Raw genomic sequence first — 24,688 nt, 5'->3', positions numbered from 1 at the left:
ATTTTTTCAGCTCCTCTGTTGTTAAGGATCAGAACCTGCTTGGATATGTAAATGTCTCAGTGATCAAGGATGTAAAGATAAATAAGCATTGATTTGCAAGCAGAATCTTAATACCCTGGTGCTCTCTCTTCTAAGTGGAGTCCATGCTAGTTTTCACCTTATAATGGGAACAGTTGCACTGACCAGGCAGCTACTCTCTGCTGTTACTTTACCTCTGGACCATCTTGCTATTATTAAGAGAAAGGCTTTGGAGAGCACACGTTCTGGGGCTATCAAGATGCAGGAGCTGGTAGGGTGCGAGTGACCCCGCACCAAGGGACAGGGAGGAGGTGGCAGAAGTGGCCCAGCGTGTTTGGTAACGTGACGGGATGGATGCTCTTAGTCCATGCGGAGGCCGGTCAGTCACCTTTCAGGGACATTGGCCTAAAGAGTTCTGAAGTGGGCTAGTTCCCATGACTTCTAAGACTCCAGAAAGTTGAGCTTAACGCTTTTGTTACCTGAGGGCATAAAGTTTGACCAGCCTCCCTTTAAAATGTAAAGTCGTGTCTCCGAACAATACAGGAGAAAGCACAAGAATGGACTAGAACCTTCAGGGTGTTCGGGGCTCAGACGGAGCTTTTTTTTTTTTTTGGAGCTATTTTAAATCTATCACACAGATAGATTATAAACTCTGTGGACATCCAAGATGCTACAGATAACTAATCAGAAAAGGTGGCATTGAGAACATGTCTTACCTGAGGATAGTAATACCAGCTGCATTTAAGCCATCTCACATTTGCTTTGAAATTACTCTGCCTAATAGGAAGAATTTAGCCTGGTCTTGTGAGTCCTACATGAAGTACTAGTGAGACTCGTGCAGTATAGGGGGTGAGGGTGGGGAGGTGCGCTCCAGGCTGGACATTTGAGCAGAGAGAGACGAGTACACTTCCTTGCTACGGTGGTGTGAGTGGGGGCCTTGTCAGCATGGGGAAAAGAGTTTAGCCACCTAAGGACTGGAAATAAAGATTCCCCAGTAAGAATTGTTGGAGAAGTCCTGAAAGTGTCTCAATAAAAGCCATTTTAAAACAATGCTGTTGCTGCTGTTTGCTTTTGGAATGATCTGGAAAGAAAAGCTGGCTTTCTGCCATCTTCTACTTAGAGAAAGTCTGTAACTGTAGACTGAATAATCCTGTAGATTTTCTTTTGAATAAGGAAAAAACAAAATTCCAGAGCACTTTTTGCCCTTCACATTTCCCTGTGGCCAGAAGTTCCAGACTCAAGCTGAGTAAGCACTGGTTTCTCTCCTGTTTCAGCACGTAGAAGCATTTTCTTGTCCCATCTTTGGTTCCTTACCATTGAGTAGTACGAGGGTCTTCAGCAAACAGCTCTTGGTTCCCTCTTAAATTACAAGCAGAAAAGGAAATGTCCTTTCCTTCCCCTCCCAACCCCATGGCTGTGTCTGTCTAGCCCAAATGCCTACCCACTTGTAAAGATGCACATTTCTTCAGAAGGGAGCAAATAGATTTGAAAATGATCTATATCAAAGACTGAGGAATGGCCCACCTGAAACACTTCTCTAGGGGCCATTCAGCTTGCTTTTGCCAAATGAGTACCGCCATATAGAGGGGTGTTTCCCTACTCTGCGGACTAAACCTTGAGGTGGGGCTCCCAGGTCATCTTGCCACTACAGCTTGAGAGCCACTTAGCTTGAGTGACGGAAAGATCTGATTTTTACCAAGAGGTTAGGTAGAGCACGCTGAACCTGGATTCCACAGAGCAGCTGGTCAGCCTTCTGCCCCTCCCTATGGCAATGATCTTTTCAACCCATTTGACCCTTATTTCTAACCCACCCAGTAGCTTATTGGCCTGGCACCAGTTGCAGGCATGTTTCACCAGAGTGTCATGTAGGAACGTAACTCCTAAACCTCCAGAGGACCGAAAATAAAGGCAAGAGACTGCTCTCACCAAACTGAAATGCATTCCAACGTACCAGTTATTAAAGGGCCACCTTGACATGATCTAGAAAAAGACTGAGATAAACCAGACAGGCAAGTTAAAAAAGGTGTTTTCTACCAACTGTTACTAGGTTAGCTCAAAAATGGATCAAAACTTGCACAAAAGATTATTTGGAAAATCATTGGCAATTCTTTGCATCCTGCTACTTCCATCAACAAACGCCACTTTAAAAAAAATAATACTCACTAGAACTTGAATCCTAGAGGGATTACAACTTAGTGGAGTTGTATTCAAAAATCTGCATGTAAGGCATAGCTGCAGATACCCTGAAAATCCTTGGGTCGTGTTTTCAAAGGGCTCCAGCTAAGAGGATGCAGGAGGGAATGTCTTCTTACTACCAAGTGAAACAAAATGGATCTCCTGATAAGCAAATTGCTCACCTTCTGGAAGCTGATAAAGCAAGAGGCTAGAAATGACCTTTTCCAATGCATGCACGCTATGTGTCACCATCTAGCCTGAAGCAGAAGGCGACAGCTGTGTAAGAGGGACAGCCATCTGGGAGTCAAAACTTTTAAGATCCTGCGTTGAGGATGGCAGGTCAAAAGATGGCTGCATCTGCTGGGCTGGCTCTATCGGCTTCCCCCGAGAGAGGACTCCAGAGGCTTAAATACAGAGTCCTCCAAGGAGGGAACCTCCAGGCCAGGGCCGAGATTCCACCTTTCCCAGGAGTTTGACACTTCATAAAATCGCCCCGAGCTCAGCACACATCCTGAGCACATTTTGACTCAACAAGAACTTTCCAAACATCACATAAGTGTTTAGGACTAGTTGTAGGACACTAGATGCCAAGATAATTTGAATCTTCAAAACAGTCCTGCCCCAATTCCCTAAATCCACCCCCACCCCCTCAAAAAACGTCTTGTAAAAGGAGTGTTAGTACCCAGGACATGATGCTTGAGCAGAGCTAACTTGTCCCAAGACTCCAGCTGGCAGAGGGGAGATGCTCATTTGGACCCAGTATCCTGAGGCCACAGCCCCTGGGTTTCCCAGCCACACCATCCAGCCCTGATCTTGGCTGAAGACTACCCTCTCGAGAAAGGCTTTCCCTCCTGTGAATGCAAGGACACGTGAGTCCCGGGTTTTAAACCAATACATCCTACCTTCCCCAGCACAGGGTCTCCCAAACGACTCCTTCACACTGCCATCTTCGTCATTTTTGCCACATCTGCCTAACAGCTGCTTTACATACTTAGTATGTTTCAACTCCCCTTTTTAAAAGGGAAAACTATTTTTGCAAGAAAAGTCCAACCAGCGTGATTTGCTATCAATGGTAGCACCCCGAAAAACACAAGGCAAGACGTTAAGACTGAAACTGTGCCACCTGCCACTGCTTGCCGAGGGCTGTGAGCCCAAGACTTGCTTTGTTGGTTAAAAAGGAAAATCAGAGGGTCCAGGGCAGACCGGCACCAAGATGAGACCTTTTCCTTGGCCCAGGCAAGACTGGAAAAACTGGATGTGTCTCTGTGGACTCATGTTACCTAACGCATGCCAGATGGCACCAAACCCATTTGTCAACAGATGGCTCTGGTTCAGAGTGTTTCCCAGGGAAGTCTCTGCCCATCAGTGAGTACCCGACTCTTCTTACCTGGTTTTAGACTCCTTTTTATGACATAGGACTCTCATTGGCAGTAATGGGAACTCCAACTCAAATTGGGCTTTTAACAAAGGAAAATGCAAGCAGCCGTGGTACCCAAAGAAGGCAGCTGCTCAGCGATGTGGGCAGGGCCTCCGGGCCTCTTGCCTTCTGGTCCTACCACCCACACAGTCCCCTTCATTCTAAGCAGGCACCCTGGCATTCCTGTTGCTTCCCATTCACCTGCCCTGAGAGAGGGTATCGCCTCCCTCCCTACTGAGCAAGAGTCCTGAACTTGGGGCCAGCTGGACCATTCCAGAACCAGTTTCCATGCTGGTAGGCTTAAGATGGTCTTCCCTGGTGGCTCAATGGTAAAAAAAAAAAAACAAAAAAAAAAAACGCCTGCCAGTGCAGGAGACTTGGGTTCAATCCATGGGAAGGAAAGATCCCCTGGAGAAGGAAATGGCCACCCACTCCAGTATTTCTGCCTGGCTCCCAGCCAGAGGAGCCTGGCAGGCTACAGTCCATGGGGTCGCAAAAGAGGCAGGCACTGCTTAGTGACCTGCTGCTGCTGCTGCTGCTAAGTCGCTTCAGTCGTGTCCAACTTTGTGCAACCCCATGGCAGCCCACCAGGCTCCCCCATCCCTGGGATTCTCCAGGCAAGAACACTGGAGTGGGTTGCCATTTCCTTCTCCAATGAATGAAAGGGAAAAGCGAAAGTGAAGTCGCTCAGTCGTGTCCGACTCTTAGCAACCCCATGGACTGCAGCCCACCAGGCTCCGCCGTCCATGGGATTTTCCAGGCAAGAGCACTGGAGTGGGGTGCCATCGCCTTCTCCGACTTAGTGACTAAACAGCAGCAAACAAGGCTTAGACCAGAACTACCTCGGTGAGTCACTGTGAGCTAGGTTCACCTGGATGGGCTTAGATCAGGCAGTACCCATCTCTGGAGCTCGGGCGCAATCAGTTCAACTCAAGCCAGAAGCCAACTCAAACCCAATTCCATCCATTACACTCAGGAGGATGTGAAACGGATATTGAGGTCTCGACACTCTTCAAAGGAAGCCTTGAGATTTTTCTTAACAGCTCTCCTTGGAAAACATGTCCCAGAATCGGCTGCATCTCCAAGTCACCTGGGGAGTTTTAACACTTAGAGATCTACAGGCTGTGGCCCAGCTGACTCCAAAGGACAAGTAAGCCGGAGAACCACCATTCTTTTCTTTGTTCTTCGGTCTCGCCTTCTGGCATGTGGGATCTTATTTCCCCGACCAGGGATCAAACTTGTGCCCCCCTGCAGTGGAAGTGCAAAATCCTAACTGCTGGACCACCAGGGAAGTCCCTTTTTAAAATTAATTATTTTAAATTTTTTCCACCATTCCAAAGACACAAGTGAATGATGCTACAGCGTGAGCCTTCCCCAGTTCATCTCTTTGCTACCAGCGGTCTCCTGGGTAAGACCACTGATTCTATTTCTCTCCATTCAACAAACATACCCTTGCCGGACAGCCTAAGAACCCCCATCTCTACACCCAGAGATGCAGTTTGTGTGTAGTAAACAGCATGTGTGCAAGCCAATGCCCTGGTGTCTCCGCGGTTCCCTGGGAGCCACGAGGAGACCGTGGGCGTACACAGGGCACCCTTACTGCGGGAGGGGTCACCGCTGCAGCCACCCCAGCCCTGGTGCCCACAAGCAAAGCACAGACCTCATTGTCCAGGGCGCTCCTCCAGGTCTCCTATGCCCGCTCCTCAGGCACATCTCCCCCTGGAAGAGCCTTGCTGATGAAACACTGACCGTTGGCATGTGTGATGGTGTTGCTCCCTGGATGACCCCATGAGGAAGTCTTTCTGGTTGAGGGGCTGACCTCCAGCAGTCAGGCTTGGCTTGACTTGGTGCTTTGAGGGAAACTTGCCATTCTCCTGATGGAGTACACCTGCCCCCAGCAGCCATCTCTCTACCTCCTTCCTCAAACTCGGCATCACGGGCCAACAGCAAAGCACAGACGTCAGAAGTCCCAGTAAAGAAGGCAGAAGCAAGCCTCGGGCCACCGACCCTGCACAGCTGCTTGCAAGGCTAAAATGCATCCAGATGGTGCTTCCTGATAAGACAAATTTTGATGCTTTGATGTCTACAGCGAACACACAGGGCTCAGAGAGGAAATTCTGTGACAGCTGCTCAGTCATAATTGCTTTGAATTCTTGTAAACCCAAAGATGGTTGTGCTCTTGACCAGGACACAAAGCACAAAGTGGAATTTTGTTTTAAGATGGAGAGGGAGATGCCCTGAGGCCTCCAGGTGCCTCGGTCACCAGGTTGTCTTGAAAGAACCGATAATCCCGAAAACAGAACCCTTTGGGAGCGTCTGCCTGGCTTCTCACCTCTGCTCTGGAACTCCCTTTTTGACCCCAAGAAGGAGCACTTTTATGATGAATGGACATTGAGTTTTGTCAAATGCTTTTTCATGCATCTATGGAGGTGACCGTGTGAGTTATTAATCCAAGTGTGTTGCACTGATTGATTTTAAGGTGTTAAACCCACCTTATATCCCTTGGAGACAGCCCACTTGGTCGTGGTGTATAATCCTGTTTCTGGATTCAGTCTGTTGATAATTTGCTGAGGACTTCTGCAAATGCAAATACCAGTGAGTCCAGGCATGTAAAGAAATTAATGAGATATTCTGGACGCAAGGGAAACATGGAGAGTGAGGCCCTTCTAAAGGGACTCGACTTTATTGTCTGGCGAGAATATGAACCTAATACTGCCATATTTTAGTTTCTGAGTAGAAGCTGGAAATCCAGTTCTTTATGAGAAATGTCCTGATTTTTAATTGCTAGAACTTATTTTAATCGAATTTTTTCAATAGGGAAACATCAAAATATCAAAAAGGATAAAATAAAAATGGAAAGTCCACATCTCACCAAAAGCAAAATGTTCACCATGTTCAAATATTTATTTATCCTGCCAGAGAACTTCAGCGCTTTCCTTTCTTACACAGATGATAGCATATCGTGTCCTTCCTCTTCCACTTTGGTTTTGGGGATTCTCCACACCAAGTCATAAAGAACTCCTAATCCAACTTTTACATCTCCACAGGATTCCCCCCACCCACGCACGTGTGGAGGTACTATAACTGAGCCAATCACTAGTTGATGGACACTTGGATTCTGTCCCATCTCTTGCTATTTCAATGTGCAGTGAATAAATTTTTGCATTTATCATTTCTCTTGTGTGTGTATATTGGGAGACTAGATCTCTAGGGATGGAACTGGGTATGCACAATGTCTAAGGGCACATACATTTCTAACTTTGATAGGCACTGCCCATGGACCTCCATGAGAATCGTGTCCCACCACCAATGTATAAGAATGCACCTTTCTTCAAGATTTCACCAACAGTGTCATCAAAGACATTTTACTTTTGCCAGCGTGATAAACAAAAACTAAGTATTCAATATTCTTTCATACTCGCAGATTGAGGTTCGTATCTTTTCATATTTTGAAAATGCCTTTTGCATAGTCTTTTCTGTGAAATGCATATTCATATTCTTTGCTATTTAGGGGGGGTTTCTTTCCTCTTATTTATTTGTAGGAGATGTTTATATATTAGGGGGATTATCCCTTTGCAGTACAAGCTGCAAATATATATTCCTAGTTTGTCATTTGGCTTTTGCATTTGGTTAGAATTCTGTTGTTTTGTTTTCAATTTTTTTTTTTTTGGTTGGATTTTCTGCTTGTTTTTGCCCTACAGAGGATTTAAACTTTTTAAATATCACAATTTTCTTTTATGGCTCCTGGATTTTTTATGATTCTCCAATGTTTCTGCCTCCTTATTCTATAAATTCATTTTACACATTGAACTCCTCCTTAATCCATTTGGAATTTTGGAACTGTTCCTGGTGTACAGAGTGAGGTATGGAACTCACTTTATTTTTTCCAGATGGTAACGGCGTTGTCTCAACATGAAAACAATTTTGAAACAGTTTAGGGCAGACCACATGGTTCTGCCAACCTGTGGGCCACCGTTCTGAAACCTCTTGCTTTGGACAGATGTGAAGTTCACATCCATGGGGAACATGGGAATGATCAAAGGGCTTAGCTCTTCCGAAGACTCACAATGGCCTAGGTTCTGGCACCCCTGTCCGAAAACAGCCACCAAAGAACGAAAAAGACAAAGATCACCCTTTCCCTGGCTACAAAGTGACCCTGGCCATGGGCTTTGGGTTTGACCCTCCAAGGGGTTTGACCCTTGGTAGGTTTGACCCACCAGGGCTTTCGTCAACTTGCTGGGAGACATCCGACACTTGCTCTGAAGATGACGCCTGTCAGGGTACCTGGCCCCAGGCCAGCACCTTAGCCGCTCAGAGGACCGAGGTCAGCGATTCCTAGCGGGCCCTGTGCCCTGGCTCGCCCTCCTGCTCAGTGTCTCCAAGCGTCCCTAAAACTTCATTGTTTGGCACTGCAACTCCAGGAAACTTGGGAAAACCAATTCTAGCTCATGAGTCACCGTTTCCCCATAGATGCTGTCAAGGAAACTCACCCCTCCTCACTGCCCTGGGGGTGAGGGGGTGACCCCCTCAAAGAGTCCCCAGACAGCAGAGCCGGCTTAGTGAAGTAGGACTCCAGCAGCTCTCACTCTCCATTGCCTCGTTCTTATTCTGAAAGGTAGGGCTGTTCCCAAGGCCCGGGCCCTTGGATGCCAAGAGCCCATCGAGAAACGCAGGCCGGTCAGCCCTTCCCCGGCCCAGCCCCGTCACCGTCACAGCCACTTGCTGCCCAGCGCCCATCACCAGGCCCTGACGCAGGTCATCGCTCCCTCACTGCACCCCCAGAGGCAGGCGCCCTTATTCTCTTCCTCTTACTGGGGAGGAGGCTGGGCTCAGAGAGGGCAAGCCACGAGCCCAGAGCCACCGGCCCAGAGCTGCAGGAGGCGAGGGCTCTGAGAGCCAGGCCTGCGGGTCTCTACTTCAGGACACTTCGTGGCTGTGGCTTGATCACGTGACCCCACCCGCCTCTCCCGGTGCCAGGGTCCAGGCTTTGGAAGGAGAAAGAAGCGTGGGCGTCTCCAACCATCAACATATGCCCGGTTTTCCAGTAATGTGCGCCCTCGCCGCTTGTCTAGAAAACGAACTTCCCCTCGACTCTCCGCTCTCCCTCAGCAGACCGGGGCAGGGGGAATGATCTAAGCTTCTTCGTTAAAAACAGTCCTGCTCAATATAACACAGCCGTGACAATGAACGGTCAGCAGCCACAGGGATGCTGCCCACAGACTCGGCGGCGGCCGCGGGAGCGGGCACAAAGCCGCCACGCTGAGCCTGCACACGCCAGTCCGCCTCCAGGGACAGAACAGAAGCCCAGACAGCAGCCCCGTGTGCGCTGTGAGTTGTCAGGATGCTGTTAGCTCGGGGCGGGATGGGGGGTGGGGGTGGGGGTGGGGGTGGGGCGGGGAGGGGGCCAGGGGAGGGTGGCTGGAAGCGAGCAGGAGGGGCTTCGGACAAGGAGTGCAGACTTCTAGATGGGGTGAGGGCCAGGCAGATGTGTTCAGTGTGCGAAGGTTCAGTGACCTCAGCACTGGATTTATACTTCAGTAATGGATAATAAGGTCTCAACGTTTTAAAATAAGTTTACAACAATTATCTGTATACAAAAACACTGGCTCTACTTGAAACAAGGGCTTCACTTAATATCTTTTTATTTTAAGAAGTATTCTAAAATTGACAAGGCTCAACTTTTTTTTTTGCCTTGCTACTACTGCTCTCTTGCCTGATTCATGTCAGATTTCCTTGAAACTTGAATGCAGGTCTGTAGTACAGGTGTGTGTGTGTGTGTGAAATTTGAATGCAGGTCTGCAGTACAGGGTGTGTGTGTATGTGTGTCTGCGTGTTGAAATTTGAATGCAGGTCTGCAGAACAGGGTGTGTGTGTGTGGTATGTGTGTGTTGAAATCTGAAAGCAGGTCTGTAGTACAGGGTGAGTGTGTGTGTTCATAGCTCTGGGAAAGATTCCAGAAACTAGAAATATCCATCACCAAAGTGAGGAACCCAATGTTTCGGGATGATAGCTCAAAACCCATCTACATGAGGAGAAATTAAAGCAAATACCCTTTGGGAGACCTCAGGAAATCCTAAAGGTCTCGGCATTCCGCTGGGCATCTGAAGGCCAGAGCTGTGCACTCCCCTCAGGCAAGGGGCTTTAATATAAGCAGCTTTTGAGGAGCTGGCTTGACTCGGTGGCAGGAGCACCCATCAAGGAAACATTTACACCAGGTGACCTCTTGACACTTTATTGAGATGGTTCACAGGGCCAGTGGGCACTTGGGTTCAGACAAACCAGCCAAAACAGATGGACCTGGAGCCACGCACCCCGGTGACACCTCCCAATGCCCCCACAATTCCTGTGCAAAGATATTCATGTCCCCACAGCCCATCACCTGGGGTGACCAGCTATCCCCAAGGGCGACCACCTTGTCCAGACCACCAGGCAGGGCACAGCTGGTGGAGGAGGCCTTCCCAACTCATCTTGGAGGCACTGCCCAACCCCTGGGTCCACTTCACCAAACCCCATGCGCCCCCGTGAAGCAAGGGGAAAAACTCAGAAAATGAACCCACAACAATAAAAGAAAAGAAGAAGATCACATCTGCTCTGCACACAGATTTCACTTCCCGACGCCCAGATGGCAGGATCGAAGCGCTCACAGACGCCTTTGGCAGCTGGGGGCTCGGGGCATCACCTCCCCCACGTCCACGGGAAAATAGTCCTCCGTTCTGTACAACGCGGGCAGCTCGAACGTCGGGGCCACCGGTGCCCATCGCTTCTGGAAGGACAGAAAACCAGGTGCCCGGTCAATCATGTGAAGCCACTTGTTCTGAGGCCCAAGAACTCCAGTCGCAGGAGGACCCCGCAGGGAGGGAGGTCCAGGTGAGCAGAGGCCATGATTCTTCACCAAGAATCGCGGTGAGGAATGAAGAATCAATGTCACAGTGCCTGCGACAGCCAAAGCCAGCCCGTCTGACACCTGACGGGGACCGGCAGGGCTGGTCCATATGCCCAGAGCTCCACAGTGTTTGAGAGGACAGGCGGAACAAGGTTCTGGGAGGATGGCTGAGAACGCAGCTGCACCTCAGGCCATTGAGTGCGAGGAAGGGGCACTTAGGACCCGCAGCAGTGAGAGTCTAGACCGCACCTCAGGCCGCCGCTGGGGGACCTGGGGTCGGCGATAGTTCTGTGAGCGCCCGTCTGTGCTCCTGAAGGCCGGGGCATATGCATGTGTGTGTGTGTGTGTGTGTTTTAGTTTAAGAACAGCTTACTTATGTCTCATGTGGGTTTTTGTGGCAGGGAGATTGGGGAGGGGAGATTTTCCATCAAGCAACGGTCTCCAAGCTCTCCTAACCCTGCAGGTTACATAGGCATCTCTGGGTCACACCGGTTTCACAGAGGACCGCCCCAAACTGCTTCTCAAACGCAGCTGTACAGGGGAGCCCCTGCGAGAGTCATGGATGCTCATGCCCAGGCCCCGCCCCCAGAGCCTGACGTCGTCGGTCTGGGGTGTGGTCCGGGCACCTGGCTATTGCAAAGCTCTCAGGTGATTCTCAGTTAGAGCTGGGGCTGATCCCGTGACCTGCTCGGAGGAGGGAAGGCCTGCAAGGCTCCCAGGTGTACCTGGCAGGCAGATACGGGCATTAATGTGGGGGCCCGGGGGGCAGAGGGAGGAGGTTCTGCACGTCTCCACCTAGGGTACCTCTGACCACCTTCTGGTCCTCCCACCCCCACCCGCAGCTCCCTCTGCTGTGTGAACCACAGGCCACCTCTGCCCCCAGGTCCTCCGCCCCCAGGTCCTCCGCCCCCAGGTCCTCCGCCCCCAGGTCCTCCGCCCCCAGGTCCTCCGCCCCCAGGTCCTCCGCCCCCGAGCCCCAGCTCCGCCCCGCCCCGGGCCCCGCCCCCAGCTCCACCCCCCGGACCCCAGCTCTGCCTTCAGCCGCCATCGGTGTGGGGCTCCGGTCCACGGTTAATAACAGCTCCCCCAAAGCTCAGCACCCCCATGAGCCCCGCACTGCCCTGCGTGTGCCCTCATCTGCCCCATGCTTGTCCCCGCAGCAACACCAGGACCGCCCTCCCCACTGTGGTGGGGGGCGATGGAGACAAAGCCCAGGAAGGTGCCTTACCCGCCCCCAACTCCGAGCACCTGTCCCCTCAATCCCTACCTTACACGTGCTCGCACCCGGCCAAGGGCACCACAGGACGCAGCCCCAGTCATCAGGGGCTCCCTGCTTATCCGCAGACAAGGGAACCACTGGGAACACACCCCCAACGTGTGACGGGGAATACGGGAGGGGGCACCGGGACTCTCGGCGCCCAGCTCCTGCAGGGGTCAGAGGTTCCCAGGGGCTGAGGACCTAGGAGGGGCTGTGGGGGGCGTGCAGGGGGTGTGCGGTGGGAAGGGTGGTGGCTAGGCTGCAGACACCCCGTGACCGTGTGGACAGTGCTGGGGCTGTGCTGGGCCACGGGCACCAAGGTGGGTCTGGTCTGGAGTTAGGCCGGGTCAGCGTGTGGACAGGAAGTTGTAAACCAGGGCCAGATGAGGTGTGCTCTCGGAGGTCCTACTAAGAACTTTATCCTAAGAGATCAGGAGAGAGACAGAGCGGGGCAGGGAGTGTGTGTAACGAGATGTGTTTTAGAAAGAGCAGAGACCAGACTGGAGGGGAAAGAGGGGACCACCGTGGAAGCTGTTACAGGCAGGCGTCCCTTCAAAGTGAGAGTGGCCGGGTTAGGGGTGAGAGAGAACAGACTCTAATGTCTGAGCCCTGAACTCCCCACTCCCCACCAGAGCTTGTCTCTGTGCAGAAAGAAACCACCAAAGAATACCTTATCTACCTTATTTCAGAGGAGGTAGAATGCACCCAGGTTCCAGGGACTGCATGCCTCGCTGAGTCACCACCACCCACATCTGGAAAGCTGGGGCTAGCAAGCAAGTCACCTTGGAAAAGGGTCTGCCTCGCAAAAGGGAACATTTAACTAGCAAACGCCAGGTCAGCTGCTCTGGGCTCAGCCCGCGTGGCGGGGTGGGGGTGGGGGGTGGTACGTGGGCAGCATCTTCCTAGGCTGCCCCCACCCCTACGACTGGACCCGAGTCCTCCCATAGCACCATAGCTGGGAAAGCAGCCCCAAGGTCATCTCACAGCCTCAGGGATGCCGTCCGTGGATAAGCCGTCATGTTAGATAACCCTCACCCTCTTTCTCCTGAGATCTGACTGCTGTAGTATCCAGAAAAGGCGACAGGCAAGTAACGGCAGTTCAAAGACCAGCTCCCTTGTCCCGACACATGGCATGGGGGCTAAAGTGCACCGTCCTCTCCTGATCTCGGGACCCAGGGAAAGGGGCCAGGCCAGAGCTGGCGTCCCTGTCCTGGGGATGCCGGGCCTCTTGACCCCCTGTTCTTTTCGTATTTTTAAGACTATTTATTTATCGTATGTATCTGGCTGTGCTGGGTCTTAGTTGTGGCACGTGAGATCCTCAGTTGTAGCCTGTGAACTCTTACTTGCAGCATGTGGGATCTAGTTCCCTGACCAGGGATCAAACCCCCGCCCCCCTGCACTGGGAGCTTGGAGTCTTAGGCACTGAACCACCAGGGAAGTCCCTCCATGCTCCTTCTGAAATGGTTCTCCCAACAGGGATGGGGCTTCTGCACCCTCTCTCAAGGAGACAGGCTCCCGGAAGAAGGAGAAAATCCATATAACGATGAAGGAACCAAGGAGGAGGAGTCCTGAGAGACTGCAAGCAGCTTTAAATAAAATCGTACCTTTAGTTCCAGCAAGGTCTAGAGCAAAAAGTGGGGGCACTTCTGCTGGTGATGGAGCGGAACTGTCCTTCCTGCATTCAGGAGGAGGAGACGGATGCCCAGAGAGGTGAGCCTTCTGCCGGCACCGTGGGTTATTAGAGAGTGGCCGCGTGTGCACTAGCAAGAGGAAGCCCCTCACCCAGACCCCACAGGGGCTCACGAGGACGAGACATCCCAGACAAGCTTGCTCCCCTTTTCCATGGGGGCCCCCAGCCTGGGAGATGGCGAGAGACACCCTGGAGGCCAATTTGCCCCTCCACACTGGCCCTGGGCCCAGCCCCTGACAACTTCTTGGGGCACGTGGGAAATTTGTGGGAAAGTGACTCACAGCTCGTCAGAGCTCTGGGCCTGCAGTCAGCTGGGGGCCAGGGGGGTGCCCGAGCTGAGCCAGGGGCTCCGAACATGGCCGCTTCAGCCCTTGATGCTGCTCTTGGAGGGCAGGTGGGCAGGGGATGCTAGCTCAGCCTGTCCAGCCTCCACGTCCCACGGGTATCAGTGCCTTGATGGTCCTGAGGGGCCCCTGGTGTCAGCTCCCCAGCCGAAGGAGGGGTGAGAGGAGGCCCGACCCACCCGGGCCCTGACTGGTCCAGGGGTGAGCAGGTGACCCAGGCTCGTCCAGTTGAGAAACAGGCTTGGGGCTCCATACTGGGAGAGGCATGCTTTCTGCCCTCGTCGGCCCTTCCCAGGTTGCTGCGAGGATGGGCCATGAGCCTGGTGGTCACCTCTGCCACCACGCTGGCAGTCACCTCTGCCCAAGAAAGAAGCCAACGCAGGGGAGCGGAGCTGGGAGGTGAGGCAACACAGAATCCCGACAGGATCACTGGAGCACCTGGATCACATTTTGCCCGAGGTTCGTGTTACCTCGTCAGTGTTGGGCTGCCCTGGCGGCCCAGACAGTGAAGAATCCACCTGCAATCCAGCAGACAGGGGTTCGATCCCGGGGTCAGGAAGATCCCCTGGAGAAGAAGGCAGCCCACTCCAGTATTCTCGCCTGGAGAATCCCATGGACAGAGGAGCCTGGTGGGCTGCAGTCCACGGGGTCGCCAAGCGTCAGACACGACTGGGTAACCAACACACACTCAGTGTTACCTTGGGACTTTTTCTGTTCATGAGACCATGGGATTCTCTTCTTTTCTTAAGCCAGGTTGACCTCAGTGGTTGCCACTTGCAACGAAGCATCCTGCCTAAAGCAAATAATAAATCCGCAGGCGTGCAGGGAAGCGCCTGGAAACCAGTGGGGAAAAGTGGGAGGTGAGGGCTGGTGCTCGAAGCTGCAAACAGCCGGGCACCCCAGATGCTGTCCGGAAGAGCAGGACCACACCCTGCTCAAGTCTACACCGGCCCCAGTCCCGGGCCCCCCAGGATGCCAAGGAAACCCAGCTCTCTCACACCCATGCTTTCTTGGATTCTCAGGACGACCTGCAACAGAGGGGCAGTACCCAACTCAGAGGTCACATAAGCCAGGGAACCACGGAGCTGGGGTCCACTCAGGCCTCTCCGGCTCCAGGTCACCCCTGCCCACTGCCCCACAGGGCTCCAGCCTCAAACCCAAATCCTGGAGAATCTTGGAGGGGACTTCTGAGAGCATCCCTGCCCATCCCTGGCCTGCAGCTGATGCTAAGATGCTTCTCCAGGGGCGGCCAGGTTCGCAAGGAGGACTGTTCACCTCCCTGAGGCTTCATCCCCCGCCCCCAGCCTGTGGGCGGGAAGGTTCCAGCAGGGGGGAACCGGATGGGAGGAAACCTGAGACCACAGGTCCAGGGCTCTGCCACTCTCCCCCAGGCGCCCAGCTGGAGGAGGGCCTCTGGAGCTGGGGCGCCACTCCGGGCCTGGCAGGCCCTCCCGGGTCTGCCCAGCCTCCCACGTCTTCCTCACTTCCACCCGGGACCCCCGCATTCCCAAACCCGCAGCCCACACACCAGACACACACCAGTGTGTGTGTGTGTGTGTGTGTGTGTGTGTTGGCTTGGTTGGCTGTATGATTTTTAAAAACTGGAATTAATTTCAAACATGTTGAAAAAAATCAGATTTCTCAGAAAAACCAGCCTGCCAGCTAGCTTCTCTTGGAAAATCAGATGATCTGGAAGCTCCCAGTGGCTGGGCTGAGGCGCCCCTTGTGGGCGGCCCCAGGCCCCTGGCGGCTGCGTCGCCTTTCCAGAACCCACTGCTTCTCGTGGTGGATGCTTCGGGGTTGCTCCCCTGGGCAGGCTGCACCCACGACCAGCTCCTCTTCTGACAAAGCCCCCACCAGACCGCTGCAGCACGTGGCAAAGGAAAGCCTCAGGCCAGCCTGGGTTCAGGGTCTCTCCTGTAAAGCCCCCCACCATCCCGAGTCAGAGCACCGTCTGCGGAGGCTGGGCCCAGCCGCCTCAGGGCTTCATCTGCCCAGTCCCGCTCCCAGAAATCCCCCACGGCCCTCTGTGAGTCCCGGCCCCCTTCTGTCTCCCTCTTGGAAGCCCCAGCTGCATATTCTCGAGCCTGGACTGCTTTCTGTGCAGGCCAGGCTCGGCACATTTGTTCTGCAAAGGGCCAGACAGTAACTGTTCACAAGCCCCATGGTCTGGGTCACAGCTACTCAGCTTTGCCTTTCCAGCACCAAAGCAGCCATAGGCGATGGTAAAGTAATGGCGTGGCTGTGTGCCAATAAAACTTTATTTACAAAGATAGGGGCAGGCCCCATGGACTTCCCTGGTGGTCCAGGGGGTAAGATGCCACGCTCCCAATGCAGGGGACCCCGGGTTCAGTCCCTGGTCAGGGAGTTAGATCCCACACACTGCAGCTAAGAAGTTCACATGCCACAACTGAGACCCAGCACAGCCAAAAAAATAAAAAAGATGGGGGCAGGCCAGGTTTGGTATTCTTACTTTGCCACTAAATTAAATCTGCCTTCCTAAGTAGAACAGGCATAGCAAAGCCATCCCTGTGTCTCCCATGCAAGTGGGCACCAAGCTAGAGGCTGCCAGACACAGGCTGCAGGATTCAGGGCCGGGCCCACCTTGCTGCTGTCCCCAGGCCAGAGTGATGCCTGGTCAGCTGCTCTTGAGACGTCACTGCAACTCCATCCTGTCCCAATTCACTAAGCATCCTCCACTTCAAAAGAAATACCGCACCGCCATCCCACACGTGGGCCGGGTTCTGAGGCTCCAAGGTGTGGTTAACTTCTGGCAGGCAGAGGCGCCAGGCTGACCATGGAGGCAAGCTCAGGTGGCCAGAGACTCACCCTCACCCGCCAAGTCACCAGGCCCTCCAGCCCAGGGGCCTTGGAAGACCCGCCGAGTCACCAGGCCCTCCAGCCCAGGGGCCTTGGAAGAGGCCCAACCTACTGAGTAAACAGCAACCTCACCTCCTGTGACCCTGCTCAGCATGCTTATCTCTAAGCCTCACAGCACTCCTGCAAGGTAGAGCTTTCCCATCCTCTGGAGCCTCACTTTCCTCTCTGTCAAACGAGGATAATGCCATCGACTTCACGGAGTCCTGCCTGGAGCCCAGCAGTGATTCTGGAGGTGCTGCAGCCCCCTTGGCACTGTGAGGACGAAAGCCACAGGCTCGAGGACGACAGGGCAGTAGCTCGGAGAATCAGCTGGCCGTTCAGGACTTCCTGTCACACAGGGAAGCAGCACAAACCCTACCTGGGTAAACCACGTCAGTCAGGTTTCTATCGCGGAGCCTGACGGAAGTGTGCTATTACGTTCACCATCACTCCAGCGAATAGCAAGCTGCCCACGGTCATGCAGCTAGTAAATGGGTGGAGCCGGGACTCAACCCTGGTCGCTCATATGACGAACAGAATGATCACCAAAACAGTGAAAACTTCTGGATCTCAAAATTGTTCCAAAAGGTAAAATGGAATTCCAAATAATTGATGCATGCATTGCCCCCTCCAGAAGCTCCACCCCTCTTGCGTGGGGGCTGCACATGGTGACTTGCTTCCGCGGAACAGAGTAGGGGAGAGAGAGGGTTGGAAATAACCACCGAGGAGAGACACCTGGCAAACACCGCCTCGGCCAGATAGTCAAGATCAACATCACCCGTGCTACGTCAGGTTAAGAGCAGGGGCCCTGGATCTGATATGACGAGAAGAGCACTTCACCTCTGTGGTCCCCCCCCTAAAACCCACAACCCCAACCTAACCACGAGGAAAACATCAGATCAGCCCTAACTGAGGGACGGTGTACAAAATACCTAACCAATAATCCTCAAAACTGTCAAGGTCATCAAAAACAAGCAGAGTCTGAGAAGCTGTCATAAAGCAGAGGCGGTTAAGGAGACACAACGACTAACTATAATACAGAGCAGAAAAGGGCACTGGGGAAAACCAGCAAAATCCAAATAAAACTTGGGAAATCAGATAGATAGGAGTGTATCAAGGAGGGTCCTTTAGCTGTGACTGCTCCCCAGTCAAGCAGGGCGCTAACAATAAGGGGAACTCGGTGGCGGGTAAACGAGAACTCTGTATTATCACAGCAACTTGTCTCTAATTCCAACACACAAAATTGTATTGGGTAGAGGCAGGGCAAAGCAGGCAGACAGAAGAAACATCTCAGTCCATCAGGACAGACCCAGCCCCCAGCCTTTCTCATCTCAACCACAGTGATCAGTAATGAGCTCTTCCTGAGTGCCCAGCCCACAGCGGAACCTACAGGCCCACAGCCCGTTCACGTCCAGCTGCTGAGACAGGTGTTCCTAACTCCCATTTTCCAGAAGAGGAAACGAAGGCTCACAGACACACCTGCCCAGGATCGCCCCTCTGGGAACTGGCAGGGGCCCTGGGGGTGACTGGGGCAGCGAGCTGTGCTCTCGCCCAGGACTTGAGACATCCCTCCAGGATCTGCTTCCAACCTTGGACCCTCAGGTGCCCCCGTCTAGCCTATTCAGAGATAGCAAATCGTGGCCTTTGTAGCATCCGGCCCACACACTTGACAGAATCAGTTCAGTTCAGTTCAGTCTCTCAGTCGTGTCTGACTCTTTGCGACCCCATGGACCGCAGCACGCCAGGCCTCCCTGTCCATCACCAACTTCCGGAGTTTACTTAAACTCATGTCCATTGAGTTGGTGATACCATCCAACCATCTCATCCTCTGTCCCCTTCTCCTCTTGCCCTCAATCTTTCCCAGCATCAGGGTCTTTTCCAATGAGTCAGCTCTTCACATCAGGTGGCCAAAGTATTGGAGTTTCAGCTTCAGCATCAGTCCTTCCAATGAACACTCAGGACTGATTTCCTTTAGGATGGACTGGTTGGATCTCCTTGCAGTCCAAGGGACTCTCAAGAGTCCTCTCCAACACCACAGTTCAAAAACATCAGTTCTTCGGCGCTCAGCTTTCTTCACAGTCCAACTCTCACATCCATACATGACCACTGGAAAAACCATAGCCTTGACTAGATGGACCTTAGTTGACAAAGTAATGTCTCTGCTTTTGAATATGCTGTCTAGGTTGGTCATAACATTTCTTCCAAGGAGTAAGCGTCTTTTAATTTCATGGCTGCAGTCACCATCTGCAGTGATTTTGGAGCCCAAAAAATAAAGTCTGCCACTTCACAGGATGGGCTGGTGCAAATTGTAAAATGCGTTACCTGCCACCGTGGAGGCACCAGGATGGTTCAAGTAAACACCGCGCTCCTGTTTCTCCTGAACAATGCAGCCACCTGGCCACGCTGGGCCCGTTTTCCTGCGGGCTGTGGTGACTCAGACCCCCTGGATGGGGCATGTGCCGTCTGGTCTGCCACGGGCCTGCCTCACTCGCCCTCAGGACTGGCCAAGCCCGTGGGCATCCAGGCCGGCAGTGGCTCCGGGCTCACATCACCGTGGGGCTGTGGATGCTTCCAGTCCTGTGGCCTGGTACCCTGGGGGTTGGGGGCCAGCCTGGGCCGCTGCTGGGACCAGCAGCTGTGCCCTCAACCCGGGGGCCCCCTAGGGCACACCAGCGCCCGGAGTCAGGTGCGGCCCCGGGGCTGTTCTGTAGGGAAGACCACCGGCTGGGAGAGGGCAGGGCAGGGCATGTGCCCAGGGTCACACAGCTGCTAAACGGCAGAGCCGAGCGCCAAACGGGCTCTCCCGAGCTCCTGGCAGCGGCCTCCACCTCGGCCAGCCCGCACACCCTTCACCCCGGGCCCAGCCTCCCTTCTCAGCCCCCTCAAGGCCTCCTCAGGCCTCACCCACCTGCCCTGCCAGCCACGCCTGTGTCTGCTGCAGGGCCCCCAGCCTTCCAGAACACTGACAGCTGGGCAGAGTTGGAGCAGAGCCCCTCCCATCCCTCTCGAGCAGCCCCTGCGTGTCCAATCCTGCCCACAAGGTGAGCTGGCCGGCCCCACGGTGGCCGCACGGAGCAGCGCCCCTGCTCCCCAGCCCCCGGCTCCGCCAGCCCGCTCAGCACGGCGGTGACGGGTACAGGCCTGGGGGCCCTCAGCTGGGACAGCTCAGGTGCAGGGGGGACCCCAGAAGCAGGGACGAGCTGGTGCAGGCTCGTGAGAGGCCATGCTGGCCCTGGCGGCTTCCAGAGCCCTGTGGATCCCACTTTTAGTTGGAGGAAAAGTGTTAACGTGGAAACCAGCAGAGGAGGAGCCCCCAGAAGTTCTGCCAAGACACTGGCGACCAACTGCAAACTCACACGGGGTCTAGGAGGCAAGACAGGACAGCGGGTAGACGGAGTCATGGCACGGCCCCCTTCAGAGCTGGGTCTCTGGGGGCTCCCTGACCCCTGCAGCCGTGGCCTCTCTGCCCTCCCGGGCCATCTCCTGGAGGAGGTGGGTGTCTGACCTGGGTTTTGCTTCTCATCAGACGGCCACTGAGGCTAACCGTCTAACTACTGTGCACTTACATGTATATATATTAACTGGGCACCTGCTACATTTCAGAGACTTAAATCTGCAGATCACAAAGGCCCTTTACAGATGAGGAAACTGAGGCTTTCAGGAATCCCCTGGCAGTCCAGTGGTTAGAACTTGGTGCTTTCAGTGCGTAAGGCATAGGTTCAGTCCCTGGTGAGGGAACTAAGATCCCACATGCTGTTTGGTACGGCTAAATACATAAAAGCACACAGTAAAAGCAACGCATGGCTCTGGAGGGGAGCCTGGAACAGAAAATGGATGAGAAGGAAAATTCTGGTGAAATCCAAAGTTCCGTGGATAACACTGGACCAGTGTGGGAGGTCTTGGTTTTAACAACTCTCCTAGGTGGTTGTCAATCCACCTGTCACGTGAGGTGACAAGAGATGGGGAGACGGAACAAGGGGAGTGCGGAAGCTCTCAGGAGTACCGTCTTTATAAAAGGTTTTCTGCAAATCTACAATTACTCAAAATAAAAAGGTCATTTAGAAATATACACACAAAGTATACTCCCAGCAGCACATGTGAAGGGTGAATGCACAACACAGGTGACGAGCTATTAAACAGTCATACTAATGTCCTAATGATGACAGTGATGAAGACGGCAGCTAGACCTTCCTTCATCTCAGATACTGCTCAGGATAGTCCTGGACAGGGGCTAGGACTGGGTATCAACCCCATTTTACTGAGATGCTGCAAGCTTAAGCTCCATGCAAAGCATGACACTTGCAAGTGGCGGGCAGGGCCGGCCAAATGGCTTGATCTGATGCTCTGCTATCACTGTTTTGAAATTCTCAGTAAGTTGAATATTTCAGAAAACTTTTATTCGCCTATATCTGGCCGTGCTTGGTGCTCCGTGCTGTGCTCGGCCTTCTCACCACGGTGGCTCCTCTTGTTGGGGAGCTCGGGCTTCAGGGCACGTGGGCCTCCGTCGTTGCATCACTCCGGCTCACAGCTGTGGCTCCCGGTTGCTCTGTGGCGTGTGGACCCCTCCTCCCAGCCCAGGGGCCGAGCCTGTGTCTCTGGCATTGGTAGGCGGACTCTTTACCACTGAGCCGCCCAGGGGAAGCCCCTCTCAGTTAAGTCCTGACAGAGCGGCCCCAGGTTTTCACCTTGCACAGCCCCCGCCAATCCTGCAGCAGGCTGCGGTGACAGAGCCGGATTACAAACTGGGATCTGTGTTCTCCATCCTTAGGACAGTCACACACAGTCAGCTCCGTGCACAGCGTGGCGCTCCTGGTTGAGAAAACCTCATGGGGCCAAGGGTGGCTTGTGGGAGCAATGGTCGAGTTTGGGGAGGACCTCAGCGGATGGATTTGGCTGCAGCTGGGGCTGTCCCAGAACAGATCAGGTAAAAGAAGATGCTTTTCCAGGCCAGGGCACCAAACCAGCTGCCCATGGCCAGTGGCCTCCCTGTCCCACTGGGGTTCTCCACGTCCATGTCCTTGAGCCCAAACCAACAGCTGGCCAGGACCCAGCAGCTGGTCACGGTCTCATCAGAGCCATCCTTCTTTCCCTCTGATGCTGATTTTCAACAGAATCCTCGAGGCTTCGTTGGCTGACCTCGAAGGTGGTTGACTCCATGAAAGGATGTTGGAAACAGCACCAGTTAGCTCTGGGAAACAGCAAACAGACACAATCGAACCGTTTTGTCGGCATCCCGCACGTGGGCAGCTGTTCTCCGTTAAACAAACAAGCCATCAGGGCGAAAACCGAGGCAGCCACCAGGACCGGCAGGCACCAAGCAGCTGCCCATAGGCCCGCCTCTCACCCCTGCTCTTTGCCCAGGACTGCAGGAACCTGCTGCAAGGCTGCCCCAGGCTGGCACTGGGCTCCTGCCCTCCGACCCCAGGTGGGTGGGTGGCCTGGGAGCCTCCGACGGTCACTGTCACCACACCAATCCCGTCCCTGTGGCCCCAGAGGCCCAGACACGGATCTCACAAGGTGCTTTCACAGAACTCAGCTTGCACACTGTCCTGGTCGACGAGGACATTTTATCCATTGGGCCCCCCGAGCGTGAAAAAGGATGTTTTCCAAAGTCTGCAACATAACATTTGAGAGCAAGAGAAAGAAAAAGAGGGAGAGACGGAGCTTGGTGGAAACAGAGATGAACATAATTAGAGATGGGGGCTTCCCTGGTGGCTCAGTGGTAAAGAGTCCACCTACAATGTGGGAGACCTGGGATTGTTCCCTGGGTTGGGAAGATCCCCTGGAGGAGGGCATGGCAACCCACTCCAGTGTTCTTGCCAGGAAAATCCCATGGACAGAGGAGCCTGGCGGGCTACAGTCCATGTGGTTGAAAAGAGTCGGACACGACTGAGCAACTAAGCACAGCACACAGCCCAGAGATGGAGACTCGGACAAAGGGAGGTAGAAACAGGAACAAACCAGAAACAAAGGAGAGAAAAACACGAAAGAGCCAAAACAAGAGAGAGAAGATGCAGAGACGAGAAACAGGAGAGCTCAGAAAGAGAAGAAATAGATGGGAAGGAGGAGGGAGAAGATGGGGGGGATGAGAAAATGAGAGAGAGGAGGAGATGGAAGCGCCGAAAGCCCCGGCAGGAAACGGGGGGCTGCGGGGGGCGGGGGGCTCGGGCGAGGACCAGGGAGCAGACGTGATGGGAGCTGGGGCGTCGGCCCTGGGATGCGGGGCCTCCCCAATCCCAAACCCAGGCAGTGTGCCCGGCAGGGACACAAGAAACTCCCCGAGTCACCCCACCCTAAACCCCATCCCTTTGTCCAAGAAATAATAGTATTCTGAAAGGACAAAGGCTGGTGCAGAAGACAGGGAGGTCTGGGTGTAGCAGACTCCATCTGGCCTGAGGGACAGCACCAGGCCCTTCTCTCATCTGACTCAGGACCCGGGAGAAACCTCTGGTCTCCCCCTTCCACCCAGGGGTGGTGCCCTGTCCCGGCTGCAAAGCCAGAAAGAGGAAGGGAGATTCCGGGCCGCCCTCCGCCCCCCACAGCCAGCCCAGGCCTCCAGCCCTACAGCAGGGGCGTCTTCCTTCTCTTCTCTTCCGCGACTGCATCCACGGCGCCCAGGAGCGCCTGGTCCATGGCAGATGCTTAATCAGCAAGCGCACGCTCTGCCTCCAGGCTAAGCCCTCAGGCTCCTGTTGGAACCCTCCAGCCCTGAACCCCACCATCGCATCTCCAACCCTGGTTCCGCCTGCCAGCGCACCCAGAGGCCACCCGGATGAGAGGCCACCCTGACTCACGGCCACCTGGATGAATCTCCGGGGAATTATGCTGAGCGAGAAAAGCCGGCCCCCAAAAGTGACACGCTGTATGATTCCATTTATAGAACACTTCTGAAACAGCCAAATTTTTGACATGGAGGACAGAGTGGTGGCTGCCAGGAGCTGGGGAGAGGGCCGGGGGAGGGAAGGTGAAGGTGGTCACAGAGGGACGTGAGAAGCCCCTTCGGGGCTGGGACCGTTCAGCCTGCGCTGTGGTGGAGGAGACAGGAACCTCAACAAGAGATCTGTACAGAACAGATCCAACTGTACAGAACTTAAAACAAGTGAATACAGGTAAACCTGGGGAAACCCAAGGGACTTCCCTGACTTCCAGTGGTTAAGACTCCCTCTAAAGCAGGGCGGGGGCTGCTTTGGGGCTTCCCAGCCGGTGCTAGTGGTAAAGAACCCGCCTGTCAACGCAGGAAACAAGAGACGCAGGTTCCATCCCGGGTCAGGAAGATCCCCTGGAGGAGGGCATGGCAACCCACTCCAGCATTCTTGCCTGGAGAGTCTCACAGACAGAGGAGCCTGGCGGGCTACAGTCCATGGGGTCGCAAAGAGTTGGATACAATCGAAGCGACAGCACGCACGCGATCACGCAGGGAACCAGAATCCCACGTGTCACGTGATGTTGCCCCAAAAAACCCAGGCAGATCCAAGAGCAGCAGCAGACTGCATCAAGGTTGCTCTCTCAGACGTGATGTCCCACAGTTCTGGAAAATGTCCCCATTTGGGGAAAACTGGGCAAAGTATACAAGGGCGCTTTCTAGTCTATAAATTTTTATAACTGCATGTGAATCTCTTCACTGTGTCAATGAAGAACTTCAATTAAACACACACATTTCCCCATCTCCACTCTGGCCCCCGGTCCAGGCCCCCAGCGTCACCCTCTGGACCACCCCAGCAGTTCCAGCCTCCTGACCTCCACCCTTCCCCTTCCAGCATCTCCCTCTGTATCTCAAAACCCTCCAGGGCCCGGTCCTTGCACGGACCCCACGACCTGCTCCATCCACTTCCCCCACCTTTACCTCTGGCTCCAATGCACCGCCCACGAGGCCTGCCACCCTGCCCCTGCCTGAGACGCCTGCACACTCCCCTCCTTACCTCCTCCAGGGCCTCATTGTGCTCCATGTCTCCTTCTCAGGGAGGCCTTCTCTGACCACCTCCTGCCTCCAGACCCATGTCACCCACTCCCTCACCTCCTTCTCCCCCAGGGGCACTTCATATGC

At 54.0% G+C, this 24,688-nt stretch overlaps 1 protein-coding gene across 2 annotated transcripts in view; it reads right to left on the bottom strand.

The window, feature by feature from the left end:
• Positions 1 to 9,838: 9,838 nt before the first annotated feature.
• The window catches only part of BCAS4 (breast carcinoma amplified sequence 4), a 59,304-nt gene continuing 44,454 nt past the window's right edge, over positions 9,839 to 24,688 (bottom strand). Inside the window, exon 5 of one of the 2 annotated variants that reach the window (XM_052651190.1) lies at positions 9,839 to 10,373. In XM_052651190.1, coding sequence (XP_052507150.1) covers positions 10,251 to 10,373 — 123 coding nt within the window. In that variant the 3' untranslated portion in view covers positions 9,839 to 10,250. The remainder of the gene's footprint in view (positions 10,374 to 24,688) is intronic. The other variant, XM_052651189.1, reaches the window with a different exon arrangement.

The sequence above is a fragment of the Budorcas taxicolor genome, chromosome 13, assembly GCF_023091745.1.
Source record: "Budorcas taxicolor isolate Tak-1 chromosome 13, Takin1.1, whole genome shotgun sequence".
In the NCBI taxonomy this organism is placed as follows: Eukaryota; Metazoa; Chordata; class Mammalia; order Artiodactyla; family Bovidae; genus Budorcas; species Budorcas taxicolor.
This window is presented reverse-complemented; position numbering and strand designations above follow the sequence as displayed.